A 13,300-nucleotide genomic window follows, 5' to 3' on the forward strand; every position below is an offset into this window, starting at 1 on the left:
TCCAAATGTTTTTAAAAATGAATCAATTTATCTATGGGTCAGTTTTAAGGTTTTATTTTTTAAGTACACAAGTTAACATTAGAAACGCTATTCCAAGTGTGTTTTCAAAACCTAACTTAATTTCAGGAATTTGACCTTAATGCCTCCCACGTCTCAACTCATATTTGGCAGAATGAACAACCAAAAATTATTGAGAGAGGCAAAAGAAACTAGATGTTATAAATCATGGGGTAATTTTGTGAGAAGCAGATATACTGTTGTGTTTAGATATAAATCTACTAGAGGCACTTTTTATTTCATGCAGGTGTTCAAAGAAAAAGTGCTGACCTGAATCTTGAGCTCTCTAACTAATGGAATAATCTGCAGGATGTAATAAGTAATGGGTTAATTAACTAAGGTTCATCAGTTCATATACAACTTCAGAGAACAATTTAATCTCTTTGTGGTCAAATGTTAAATTCTAAGATTAACATATGGAAATCTTGAGCTTTCTCAGTGAGTAACAAAATACAGATCTATAATAATTTCAATGTAAATAACATACTCATGGTGCTTCTATGGTCTTATAATGTAAATATTCTTGACCCTTTTTTTTTCTTACCAATCAGTACAGTACACAGATTTTAAAGTATATGTCAACAAGATTCTTAGCCTTTTTTGTACCATGGACTCCTCTGGCAATCTAATGAAGCCTACAGACCTGTATTTTTTTAAAAAACAAAATATAGAGGATTACAACAAATATTGATTATCTAATACAACTATCAGAGATCCACTCAATTCTATCCATGGACACCTTAGGGATCCTGGGACCCACTGAATGCCATTGTATTGTATATGCATTTGTAAACATTCGACCTGAGGGGAGTGAAAGCTTTTAGGTTAAAATTTATTTTATTTCCCAGTAGTGAAGTCATACCTGAGGACTTGCCAGAGACAGTTTCTAAGGTATTTATACATGAACATTTGAGACTATCACTTTTCACTGTAAAGACTTTTAATTTTTTTAGTTTCCTTATCTCCTCTGCTCTCATGTACCGGAACTCTGGATATTCTGCTACATGGGGCACATTTTATGTCAAGTGTGTCTTGGGGAAGGTTAAGTTACAAAAAATTTGATTTTTTAGAGATGTCCTATATTAAACAATTGGTGACTCCTGATCTGTAAATTTTAAGGCCTAAAACCACTACGGTCATTATCACATAGAGAATTTTCATGGTTTAGTGTTCTACTTGTCTATTATAAAGAAAAAAACAGAATTTTAAAAAGAATTATTAATAAAGTGATACAAAAATATATTTTACCAGAATTGTTTTCTAAGGGAAATTCTGGCCCTACCTGGAAGATGGTTGGTCTTCAAATCAGCAGCATGTCCTAGATCTGTTCACAAATCCTCATGTTTACAACTCAGGTTTTCCCTTGTATTTTCCATTCTTATTTAAAGCTCAGTGGTGGAAAACCAAGTACACAGAGGAATGCCTGAGGATCTGTGGGATGCACCTAGGCCACGGTGTCTCACCCATTCTTCCTCCCCAGCACACATGATGAGTGGTACAATCCCTTCTCTGATTCACTGTGGAAGTGATTCTTAGCCCAGAAAGAAGAGGGGATAAATTTGCAGTTTAGATTTAAACTGCTCCCTGACTTCTAGCTCTCCAAACTGAAAAAAATCAGTTTATGACTCTAAATGTTACTTCTGACCTATGCCAAAACTTACCTAGATTTGCATCACTCTGCCCCTTACTAAGCCACATATTTCACTTAAAAGACCAGGGTGCGGGGACATAGCAATAATTGCTATCATTTATTCAGTCCCTACTAATTGCTAGAAACTTTATTACATGTTATGTGCATTTTCTCATCTAATCCTCACTCAACTGTGTTATATGCATTTTCTCATCTAATCCTTACTATAATACTAGAAAAAAAAAGTATTGCCATGTTTTAGATAGGAAACTGGAGTTAAGAGTGCTTAAGTACCTTACTTAGCTCACGTAATAGGGCTTGAACGCAAGCAGTCTGACTCAAGAGCTAAGGTTCTAAAACAAACAAATATGGGTTTTGGAGAATGTTGTTCACTCCATCCAGTGTCCTCTTAGTTATTTTCCAACAGAAAATATTTTCTTTGCATTGAAGAACAAAAAAAGTCTATTGGCTTGTGTATATCTTGGAAACACAAAGGCTCTTAACTTTCACATTTTCTTCCTAATGCTGGGTGCCAGGAAGCCTAAAGCCAGGTTTGTCACCTTTATCTATTTTATAGACCCCTTTGATATACATACTGTGAAGTGATCTTTTCAAACCTGATTTCACTTTTTTTTTTTTACCATCCTTTGCTTTTCTTATTTCTTGCTTTATATGTCTCTGCATATATAAATTACTTTTAAAGAACCAGTTGGCATATAAAAAAGTAAATTGTAGTTAATAGTGTTCCATTTTTAAAAGAAATAGTGGTTGGGAATCAGAAGACTCAAAAGACTAATGTCAGCTTTGTCACTAGTTCATAACCATAAAACAGTGACAACTCCACCTACTGGACTCAAATTACATGGTCAGGATGAAAGATGAAAGGAAAAGTTGTGAAAGCCCTTTCAACGTTTTAGGTAACATTTGAGAAGAGAGGACCCATTTCCATAACCAATAATATTTAAAAAATGAAACTAAGTTTTGATGATCTGATGCATATACCTTGGGCATATATATTTAGAATAACAATACAAAACTGCTATGAAAGAGACACCTACCTGGAAAGTACCGCTCTGGAACTTTAGAAATGTAGAATAGGAAAGCAAGAAGAGCAATCATATACATCACAATTACACGGGGTGCAAAGTCCTGAAAAGCAAAACATGTTTTTTCACAGATCTTCCTACTGTTACTGAATTACAAATTTATTATGAATCTAATAGTGGAATTTAAGATTGTTAAATCTGAATTGTTTTGTAGATTGTCTCCAGTAATAGAAACCTTATTCTTATATGCTGGAAGCAATCTGCAAGAATGGAGTAAAGAGAATGCCCTAATGGTCAGGCTTCTAAAAGGGCTAGAGCTTTTAATATGCTGAAGTTCCTAAGGGTACCCACCCAACTCCATCTACAATGTAGGTATATGGGTGGAATGCATTTGGGAATGGAGTTGCCAGGTAAATAAGCAAAGACACTGAAGACCAGGAACTTATGGCTGGAAAAGACCTAAGGAGTCTGCCCAAGACACATCCCAGATAAATGTTCCTCTTGAATACTACTATATGAAGCACTTTGTCTCACTACTGACACAGTATTGAAAAGGCTTTCCTGGCCCTGAGGAAATCTAGCAAGCTATCCTTATACATATTGTTCCTAATACTAGTTATAAACCTAATTTACTAAGAACTCATTTAAGAAATAAGGACAGGCTGGGTGCATGGCTTATGCCTGCAATCTTACCATCTTGGGAGGCTTTGGCAGAAGCATCATTTGAGGACAGGAGTTCAACACTAGCCTGAGCAACATAGTAAGACTCCTATCTCTATGATTTTTTTAATTTTAATTTTTATTTATTTTTTTTGAGACGGAGTTTCACTCTTGTTACCCAGGCTGGAGTGCAATGGCGTGATCTCGGCTCACCGCAACCTCCACCTCCTGGGTTCAGGCAATTCTCCTGCCTCAGCCTCCTGAGTAGCTGGGATTACAGGCACACGCCACCAAGCCCAGCTAATTTTTGTATGTTTTAAATTAGCTGAGCATGGTGGTGCACATCTATAGTCCTAACTACTTGGGAGGCTGAGGTGGGAGGACTGCTTGAGCTGAGGACTTTGAGGATGAGAGAGAGAGAGAGAAAAAAGAGAGAGAGAGAGAGAGAGAGAGAGAGAGAGAGAGAGAGACTGTTTCAAAGAAATAAAAAAATAAAAACAAATTTCTCCTTCCTCTTGAAACATGAGAATCATCATAGCCCTCCCTAACTCCTATATTTTTCAAATTAATCAATGTCAGATTTCTCAAACATTCTAGAACACAAATTGATCCTGCCTCCCAAGGTTAACCCTTCCAGACCTTTTAATCTTTGGTTAAAGTGCCTGTCTTTCTATCTTTTTAAAATTAGAGCTTACAGAATTGCTCTGTAAGTTTCCCTTTGCTTTCTCACTGGAATGATCTGTGATCATATTAGGGGTCCATCTTTGAAAACTATTATCTAAGCCATCTTTCCATTTTAAGATTTGTGAATACAAAAAAAAATTCCCATTTTTTTCTTAATTTCTCTAAAATTTACTTAGTGGGTCTTATTCTTTTTGTCATTATAAGCTCAAAAGAAATGTGTTTATCACATCCAAAAATTTTGGTCACTTCTATGTCAACAACTAATTATTCCAGTTGGAATTTATCTAGAGTGGCAGTTCCCCATTCCATTTGCTTATTATTGGTGAATCAAAATTGTTGGAAAGATGTTTTCACAGATAGGAGGATTACTGATATCCCTCATCACTACTGTCTCACCTTTCTCCCAATTTCCTAATTTATGAAGAAATCATCACCCTTGTCCTCAAATTGGACAAGTGGCCAGTTCCTATCTTTCAATTCACTCTGTCACAGAACTTCCTTTCTTTTCAGCTGTATACCCAACTGTTTTCCACTATACTGTTGCCAACTTCATGCAAATAAATGTAAGCCCACTAATGGTCCCTCCTCTTCTAGTAAAATCTGATTCTTTCGAATAAAACCCACCTTTAAAGTTACACATTCTAAACAAAGGTCCCATTGCAACAAGTATATGTGATTTCTGTCAGATTTCTTGGCTTATTTACTTATATTAAAAATTCTCAAGTTTACTCTCTAGTGTATACTTAGAGCATTTTTATAACGATCTCTAAGAATGTAAGTCTTATTTCTAATCCTTATCTCAAGGATCCTGAGTTCTCACTGAGGCTCTTCTTAATGCACATCAACTGTTCCCCCAAAATACCCGATTCTAATAAATAGCTCTTCTTTTATTTCTCAACATATTTTCCTTGCTGGATTAAATATGCTTCCCTGGCTCCAGCTACCAATACAATGATGATTTCTAAATCTTTATTTCCAGTCTCAAACTCTGGCTGAAATCTCAGATCTTATCTCTACCTTTACATCAAACGGGCACCCTAAACTTATCGGGTCCACAAAAAATCCTTCCCAACCTCCCTTCACCCCCTTTAAAAGATCACTTGCTCCTATTTCTATACTTGCATTATCATTGCCATTATCACTGATTCAGCAGACAAAGCTAGAAACTTTAGAGTCTTCCTCCACAAAAAAGGACTTGGGTATTTATATATTAAAGGTAACAGAATAAGAATGTATTATTTTACATAAAGGCAACTCAGAGAAAAACATTATTTAGATTTTACCTCGACTTCTGCAAGGTATGCTTATTTACATGGCTGTGAAAATATGGCATCAATATGCAGTTACAAATATGTTCTGAAATGACAAACATCCACCCACTTGGCCTGATTATACTACTTTACCCAAAAGGAATAAAATTGAAAGAAAAAAAAAGAAAAATATCAACTACATTCAACCTACCTGTACAATAGGAGCACCGATTCCTCCATTGAGCCAAACCCAATGAAGAGTGGGAATCACTCCATATCCCGAAACAGAACAAAAGATGATAGAACGAAGCCTTTGCCATTGCTGTGTGAGGTAATTGGGATGAATCTGCGCAAAGAACACTGCCAGGATCATAGCAAGCACTGTGATCAAGTACACCTGACGCCAGTACTAAAATGAAAGAAAATCAAATTTTAATTACGTTATTAACATTAAAGGAACTGAAAATGTAATCTTGGCTTTTACATTACAAATTCCAAACTCTATTTACTTTGTATTTGCCCTTCAAAACAGGATCATCCCCCTTCCTTAAAAAATATGTTCCATACAATGTTTAGGTTTCTCAGGATGACAAATCAAGTTCCAAAGTGAGCTGGTAGAAGATCACGTTTATCCATACAAAATCATTTTCTAATTACCTATTATGTGCTAGGCACAGTTCAAGTCCTATAAAAGCAAAGATGACTACGACATGGACTCTCCCAGTGGTGAGCTCACAGACTATGGAAGGGGCAGACATGTAAACAAATGATTATAATCTTATGGCACATATTGTAACTGCGTTAGGAACACAACATTGTAGAACCATAGAAGAGAGAACAGTTAACTTCACTTGGTAGCTAAAAAATGCTTCTTAGAGGATATGACATCTAAGACTTTGTGGAAAGACAGAGCTCTCAGGAAAGAGAACAGCAAATGCAGCAGGAAGTTTTGAGAAGAAAGGCTGAAAAGGCATACTGTTAGGCTAAATGTTTTGAACTTTACCACATTGGCACTGGAGGAATAGCAGAATTCTTTAAGAATAGTATGACATGGCTGCTTTTCAAACTGACTTATCAGAAAGACGACTCTGACATCAGTTTAGTGAAAGGAAACCGCTAGAAAGATATTAGTTTATTCAAAGAGAGAATGAGGGCAGAGACTCCTGTTGAATAAAGTTGATGTGAGCACCAGATTTAGGAGGCATTTTTGAAATAAGCTCAAGTCATAATGGCTGACTGGATGTGTGAGAGGGCAGTAGAGGAAAGCTTCACTGTTTTTAGCCTGAAAGGCCACATAAATGGCTTCTATTAATGAAGCAAATGAACAAACATCTTTGTTTGTTTGGTCCAGGTTTGGTGTGTGTGTGATGGGGGAAGAGAATAGGAGCATGAAAGAATACACACTTAGCTTAGGTTTGAAGGGCTTATGGGATACATAGGTATTTAAATAAGCAGTTAGCTGATCTTAAAGTCAAAAGTCACATAAGACAAGAGTTCTTAATCTGGGCTTCAAGGACTTCTCTGGGGATATTAACTTCCTGAAATGAAATGTCAGATTGTTTGTTTAGGTGTGCTGAAAAGTACATTCTACTGGATCTAGGGTCCATAGTTTCCAATTTTATTCTGAAAGCAGCTGTGTTCCTTAAAAAGTAAAATGAGCCTTTTATAAGTCTACAGCAACTGAGTATTTGAAAATGATTAGAAACAAGAAGGAAGAAACCAATTTTTCCTTTAAACAATTATGGACTGACTGTATCAACTACAGTAGTTCCTTTATCTTTCTAATCTATCTTGGACTTTTAGTTTTTCTTGTAAGAGATTTATAAAAAGTATCTCACTTTGATGTTTAGCAAGAGATAAATGAAAAACAGTTTCAGACAAATACAGAATAAGATAAACAAAACAATTAAAAAATTACAAGCACCTGGTTATCAGTATGTTCTAATTTTTTTAAAGATGTAAACAGTTTCATGCGAAATGAGTAAGTTATGAAAGCTGAGCAGAAATAAATAGTATACTACTAAAATCAAGTCAATTTACAACAAGGTTGCCTGCATATATATTTAATTATGTGCTTATGTTCCAAAGCGATTAGGCCTAAAAAGCAAATAGTTCACATTTAAGCAGCTACAATAATGCTCTTACATATTCAAATCAAATTTGTGATTTTTCTCTTCGCTAATTTTCATACCAGATATGTTGACAATTTTCTCTGCTATTGTGTAGAGACAAAGGTCTACTGAAAAACCCAAGCAATCTGAGGAATCCCACACTGTGGCCAATCTTCCCAATAAATGAAGGCTGGGGACTGTGCCTTAGAGCAGTGGTCCCCAACCTTTCTGGCTCCAGGGACTAGTTTTGTGGAAGACAATTTTTCCATGAATTGTGCTGTGATGCGGGGGTGGGGCAGGCAGGGATGGTTTTGGGATGATTCAAGTACATTACATTTATTGTGCACTTTATTTCTATTATTATTACATTGCAATAATAATAATAATAATTATACAACTTACCATAATGTAGAATCAGTGGGAGCCCTGGGCTTGTTTTCCTGCAACTAGACAGCCCTCATCTGGGGGTGACAGGACACAGTGACAGATCATCAAGTATTTGATTCTCATAAGGAATGCACAACTTAAATCCTTTGCATGTGCAGTTCACAATAGGGTTCGTGCTCCTATGAGAATCTAATGTTGCTGATCTGACAGGAGCTGGAGCTCAGGTGGTAATTTGAGTGATGGGGAGTGACTGCAAATACTAAACTTCCCTTGTAAATGGAAGCTTCCCTGTAAAGAGGAAACTTCTCTTGGTTGCCTGCTCACCTCCTGCTGTGTGGCCTGGTTCCTAACAGGCCACAGACAGGTTCTGGGGGTTGATGACCCCTGCCTTACAGCACCTACTACATGGTGGGCCTTGGGCAGGACAGGTTCTATTCTTTGTGACTAGGACTAGAAATAAGTAGCAGGTATATTGCTCCTGAGGGAGAAGCTCAGTCTTGGTTCTGAAAGGGAGATAACTAAAAGGGCAAAAGAAAAAACAAAGGTATGGTAGAAAAACAGGAGGAAAACAAAGTAGGGTCAAAGGGGACTTTCTGAAAGGGAGAACTTGAGATGTACTGAGCCCATGGGAACTTTCAATTTGTCTTCTTGGCTGGAACATGAGGTAATGAGTTAGGGGTTCTAATAAGGTTTGGTTGGCCACTATTTTTAGGTCAGGTGCTGTATTATCTGATTACAGTGTTGCAAATGCTGCTTTGCAAAAGGCAAAAACTGACTTTTGTATGAACTTATGGACAGAAAGCAGAGTTGATCCAGAACTCAGAAAAGACACACCTCGCATTGTTAAAGACATTCACCCTACCTGTTCTGTCTTATAGGCCTACCCCTAAATGTAAGACTGAGGACAGGAAAACATTTTTTACAGAAGAATATGGATTAATAAATTCAGATATACTTTCATTTATTCTTTTTCACTGAGAGGAGGAAAAAGGAATGGAAAGCAGTAAACAACTTCATAATTTTAACAAGTGTTATTTTTAACTTCAATTCTATAAACACACAAATAAAAGATATATAATGTGTATATCTGAGGAACCATGCAGCCATACATATTTAGTGAAAACATTAATAATTTAATGTCTACAGTACGTTTCAGAAAATAACTGTATATATATTTTCCAATAGAAAATTAGCAAAATAAATATGGAACTGATAAACAGATGTTAGAAATGACAGGACCATTTTGAAAAATAAGTTTATGCTTATATAAGACTCTTCTATTTATTCTATAAATTAATTATGTACTTATTCAGAAATTCAAAAGAACCAAGCCAAGAAAACCCAAGACCTATATGAAAGGTAGAATGTAAAATGTCCTAATCTACTTACGTTATTACAATAAAATGCATAAAATACTCCTGAGACATAGCAGCCCAGTATGCCAATAGAAATTCCTGCATAATCTAATGCCATCCATCTTCGACATGTTTTTTCTGACCGGTGGCAGGAAAAAAGATGATAGCCCACAGAGCAAAGCATACAGACCTATGGAAAATAAAAAAAAATCTTAACAAAGTGACTAAAGAAACTAAAGCAACTTATGCATGATGTTCAGGGAAGCAGTTAAGAGGCTAGGCTTTCAATTCAAACTTTTCATGGGCTTGGATTCTAGCTCTGTGCCTTATAGTAGAGCAAACCATGTCATTACTCTAATGCCTCAATTTCCTCATGGGTAAAATGGAGATAATAATAATGACAGAGAAAATTTAAAATAACTATATTATAAAATGAAAATTATAAATAAATAGCACAGTAATGGGAAAATTAAACAACATAAATGTTTTAAAACTATCATCTGAGGCTTGTTTTGATCCATGAATTCATTTCTTTTTAAAGAGTATTTACTGTATTTCTAGACACAGGTCAAAAGAAGAAAAAAAGAAAAAAAAAAGAAGAATATTTACTACAGAAGCAAAACATATCCTTAACAAAAAACCAAAGAACATAAATATAAGACCCTTTCACTCAATCTATTCCCCAGAAGTAGCCACTGTTAACATCTGTTGTGTCTTTCCAGATATTTTTCAATGTATATGTCAAACACCTGTGATGTATTAGTCTACACAAATGCACACATGATAAATATATATATATACACATTTTAAAATTAAATGAAATCACACTATGTGTTCTGTTCCACAAATTTGCTTTTTTTCAGTTAAGAATTTTCATGTCTGTCTAAGATTCATTGTATAGAATTTACTTTATAGTTCTAAGGTAAACACAACTTTATTGCCTTCAAGAAAAAACAGGCCAGTGTTGTAGTGGCTCATGCCTGTAACCCCAGCACTTTGAAAGGCCATGGTGGGAGGATCACTTGAGCATAGGAGTTCGAGACCAGGCTGGGCAACACAGGGAGACCTCATTTCTACAAAAAATAAAAAATTAGCTGGGCATGGTGGTATGCACCTGTGGTCCCAGCTACTTGGGAGGCTAAGGCAGGACGATTACTTGAGCCTGGGAGATCGAGGCTGCAGCAAGCCGTGACTGCACCACTATGCTCCAGCTTGAGTGACAGAGTGAGACCCTGTCTCAAAAAATATTAATAGTAATTTAAAAATAAACCATGACTTGCTAACTTTATATGGTTGCCACACTGAGAGTAAAGCTAATCTGATTCAATCAGCTGCTCTGATAATTGATAAGGTTTCTATGGCAGAATGCCTTTCAGCCATCAAGTATCTGCTATGTGTCATACATTGGACAGGATACAGAATCACTGAACAAACAGTACAGTAAGAAAGTCCTACTGTACTTCAGTGCAGAGAATAATTGGAAAAGGAGGGAGAATATGGACTCTGTGGGAGTACATATGCATTTGGAAGGTGGGACTGGTGGAAAGAAAAGAGTATCAGAGAAGGGCTGTTTACTGAGCTGGATTTTAAAAGTTGGCATTCACCAAGGACATAAAAAAAGGTGTGCACGTTTATGGTGGGGGGGTGGGGATTAAGGAAAAGCATCATATTCTTTGATTATGACATGTCCTATACATTAATGGGTTTTAACTTCAATATTATGGGTAAGATATGATACTCCTCAAGATTTTAAGTGCCCCCTTACATAGGTGTGGACTAGAAGGGTTGAAACAGGAGGTTATAGGAATAGCCTTGGAGAGCACTTACTGAGACAATGACAGTGGGGGTAGAGACAATGGGACAAATAAACAATAGGAAGTAGGCACAATTGATAAACATTTGTAAACAATTGCTAAGGCAGTAAAATGGTCAAATAGCTATTAATATTTTATATTCTGATCATTAAACAAATCTAGTTACTATAGACTCAATTATCAATATTCAATAATAATGTACTTTGTCACATCTTCATTGCATCATCAATTGTCTAAAATCCTTAATAGTCTATAGCTTTTTGGTTACTAGGCAACCAATCAATAACTAACTCTAAGTTAGTTATTTAAACGTAACTCTAAGAAGCTTGGTTATTTGTTTTCTCAGATTATCCTTGATATTAAGCACCATAAATCAGGAGAACATGAAAGTGTATATTCTCATTGATGGGGAAAGGTCTCATTGCCACAATGTTGAATGACACAAGAGCAGGTCACAAAATAGCAAGCAGGGATGATTGTAGCTTGGACGTAGGTAGACAGGTAAGTGAGTGGGCAGGTAGGCAGGTCAAGATAGCTATGCTTACACAAACATACACATTTGGGTTAAACTCGTTGTTTAATGCAAATGTCCAATGCGAATACCTCTGAAAAGTGGCATTTCAAGTGACTTTTTCTTCCATAAATTTGTTTGCTTAAATTTCTACATGATTATATCTTGTAGTAGTAATTAGAAATGAAAATAAAGCTAATTTCATTGTGAAAAAGAAGAAGAAAAACTATGGTATCTAAGTAAAATAAAAAATAAATAGTGTTAACAGAAAACTCCAGGTTTTAAAAAGTAAACCCATACCTAGTATGCCCTGTTTAAGAAGGCATGTGTTTAATTTAGAGTTCCTTTAAAAATGGACTGAAAGACAATCTGGCAAATTGGGTATGTTTCAGTTATAATGGAAAGTTCCCTTCTATGGAGACAAAGCAGACAGATAATTACAGTGTTATATCCAATATCTAAACTCCTTGGCATGATAACAAAATACCTCATGGTTTGATCCCTGCCAATCACTCTAGACTTATCTTTCTCATTCTCCTAGGTTTCAACCACAAAAACTAGCACCTGCAAGTCCAAAAAGTGCTAAGAAAGTGAGTCTTGCTTCTTTTTTCTGCTTAAATGCCCTGCCTCACTGTCTCTTCTGCTCTCCTACGAGTGGCTTGACCTTTATACCAAGTCAGTTCTGTTTAGCACTGTTTTACTGATACCTAGCATAATGTCTGGATGTATACAGGACACATTCAACAAATATTTGTTCACTGAATGTAAATGGATTAAATCTAGTGAAAGGCATTATTCTATTCTAATGTTCTTCTCCAAAATACAAATGCCCCAGGAAAGTTCAAAGCCCCTGAATTACATTCTCTTATTCAGAATATACTCTGTTAATCTGGTTGAGAGGAAAGCACTAAAGCACATAGAAGCACAAGAGTTACAAAAATGTTTTATCTTTTAATATTAAATATAAATCAATATTAATAAATGTATTTATGGTTTACTATACTGTCCACTGACCCTAAGAATCTGGAAAACTCAGGTGAACAAGTTATAATTTGATAAAAAGAAGTGGTCTTTTTCAAGTAGGGAAGATGTGCTCATTTGTCTTTGGTAGGTTGTACAGCATGTATAATAACAATGATCATTGCACTAGCAATTAGGAGAACAGGATCTTACTACCCTGCTGAATAATCCTGGGTAAGTCACTGTAATACTTTGGCTCTGTTTCTTTATTGGCAATTGCTGTCATTATTTAATCCTTTTAGTTTTGCAGTATATTGTTTTGTTAGGTCAATATTGAAATTAATATATTCTCTGAACTAACATCAGCTGTGGCAGGTGGTGAAGGCATAAAGAATAGGCCTAGGGATAGTGGAAAAGAGCAGGGATTCTCAAAGTAGATACTATGCATACAACTAACGAGAATATAAGCTAGTTTTTAACTTAATGATTATTAAGAGCATGTTAATCTATACTGAGATACACCTAAAAATTTAACTAAAACGAAATTGCTTCATTTTCATTATAAAATTCATTATGGATTGTAAGGGATATTTTAGCTATAATCAGGATAAAAATTAGATCTCAGAAAGTATATTTTAAAAAATAATTGAAGAAAAAATAATTTTCTAATAACAAAAATAGATTATGCTTTCCCTCGAAGAAAATTAAAATATTATTCTAAAAACTGAAATTAGAAAAGGGGAAGAGAGTTGTTTTTGCTTTTGTTTTCGCTGTGTTTCTTGGTCATTTAGGTCCAAAGTTTAAACCTGAGTAAAATGATGACACTCTGAAATAA

The 13,300-nt window shown here is 35.5% G+C and overlaps 1 protein-coding gene across 3 annotated transcripts in view; it reads right to left on the reverse strand.

Moving 5' to 3' along the window:
- Positions 1–13,300, reverse strand: part of PAQR3 (progestin and adipoQ receptor family member 3) — a 56,706-nt gene that overhangs the window by 38,033 nt on the left and 5,373 nt on the right. For all 3 annotated transcript variants that reach the window (XM_074396339.1, XM_074396338.1, XM_003923935.3), the window contains exons 3-5: positions 9,215–9,370; positions 5,539–5,736; positions 2,746–2,836 (exon numbers count right to left, since the gene is read on the reverse strand). In XM_074396339.1, coding sequence (XP_074252440.1) covers positions 2,746–2,836; positions 5,539–5,736; positions 9,215–9,370 — 445 coding nt within the window. The remainder of the gene's footprint in view (positions 1–2,745; positions 2,837–5,538; positions 5,737–9,214; positions 9,371–13,300) is intronic.

Source organism: Saimiri boliviensis, chromosome 3 (genome assembly GCF_048565385.1).
Source record: "Saimiri boliviensis isolate mSaiBol1 chromosome 3, mSaiBol1.pri, whole genome shotgun sequence".
Lineage (NCBI taxonomy): Eukaryota > Metazoa > Chordata > Mammalia > Primates > Cebidae > Saimiri > Saimiri boliviensis.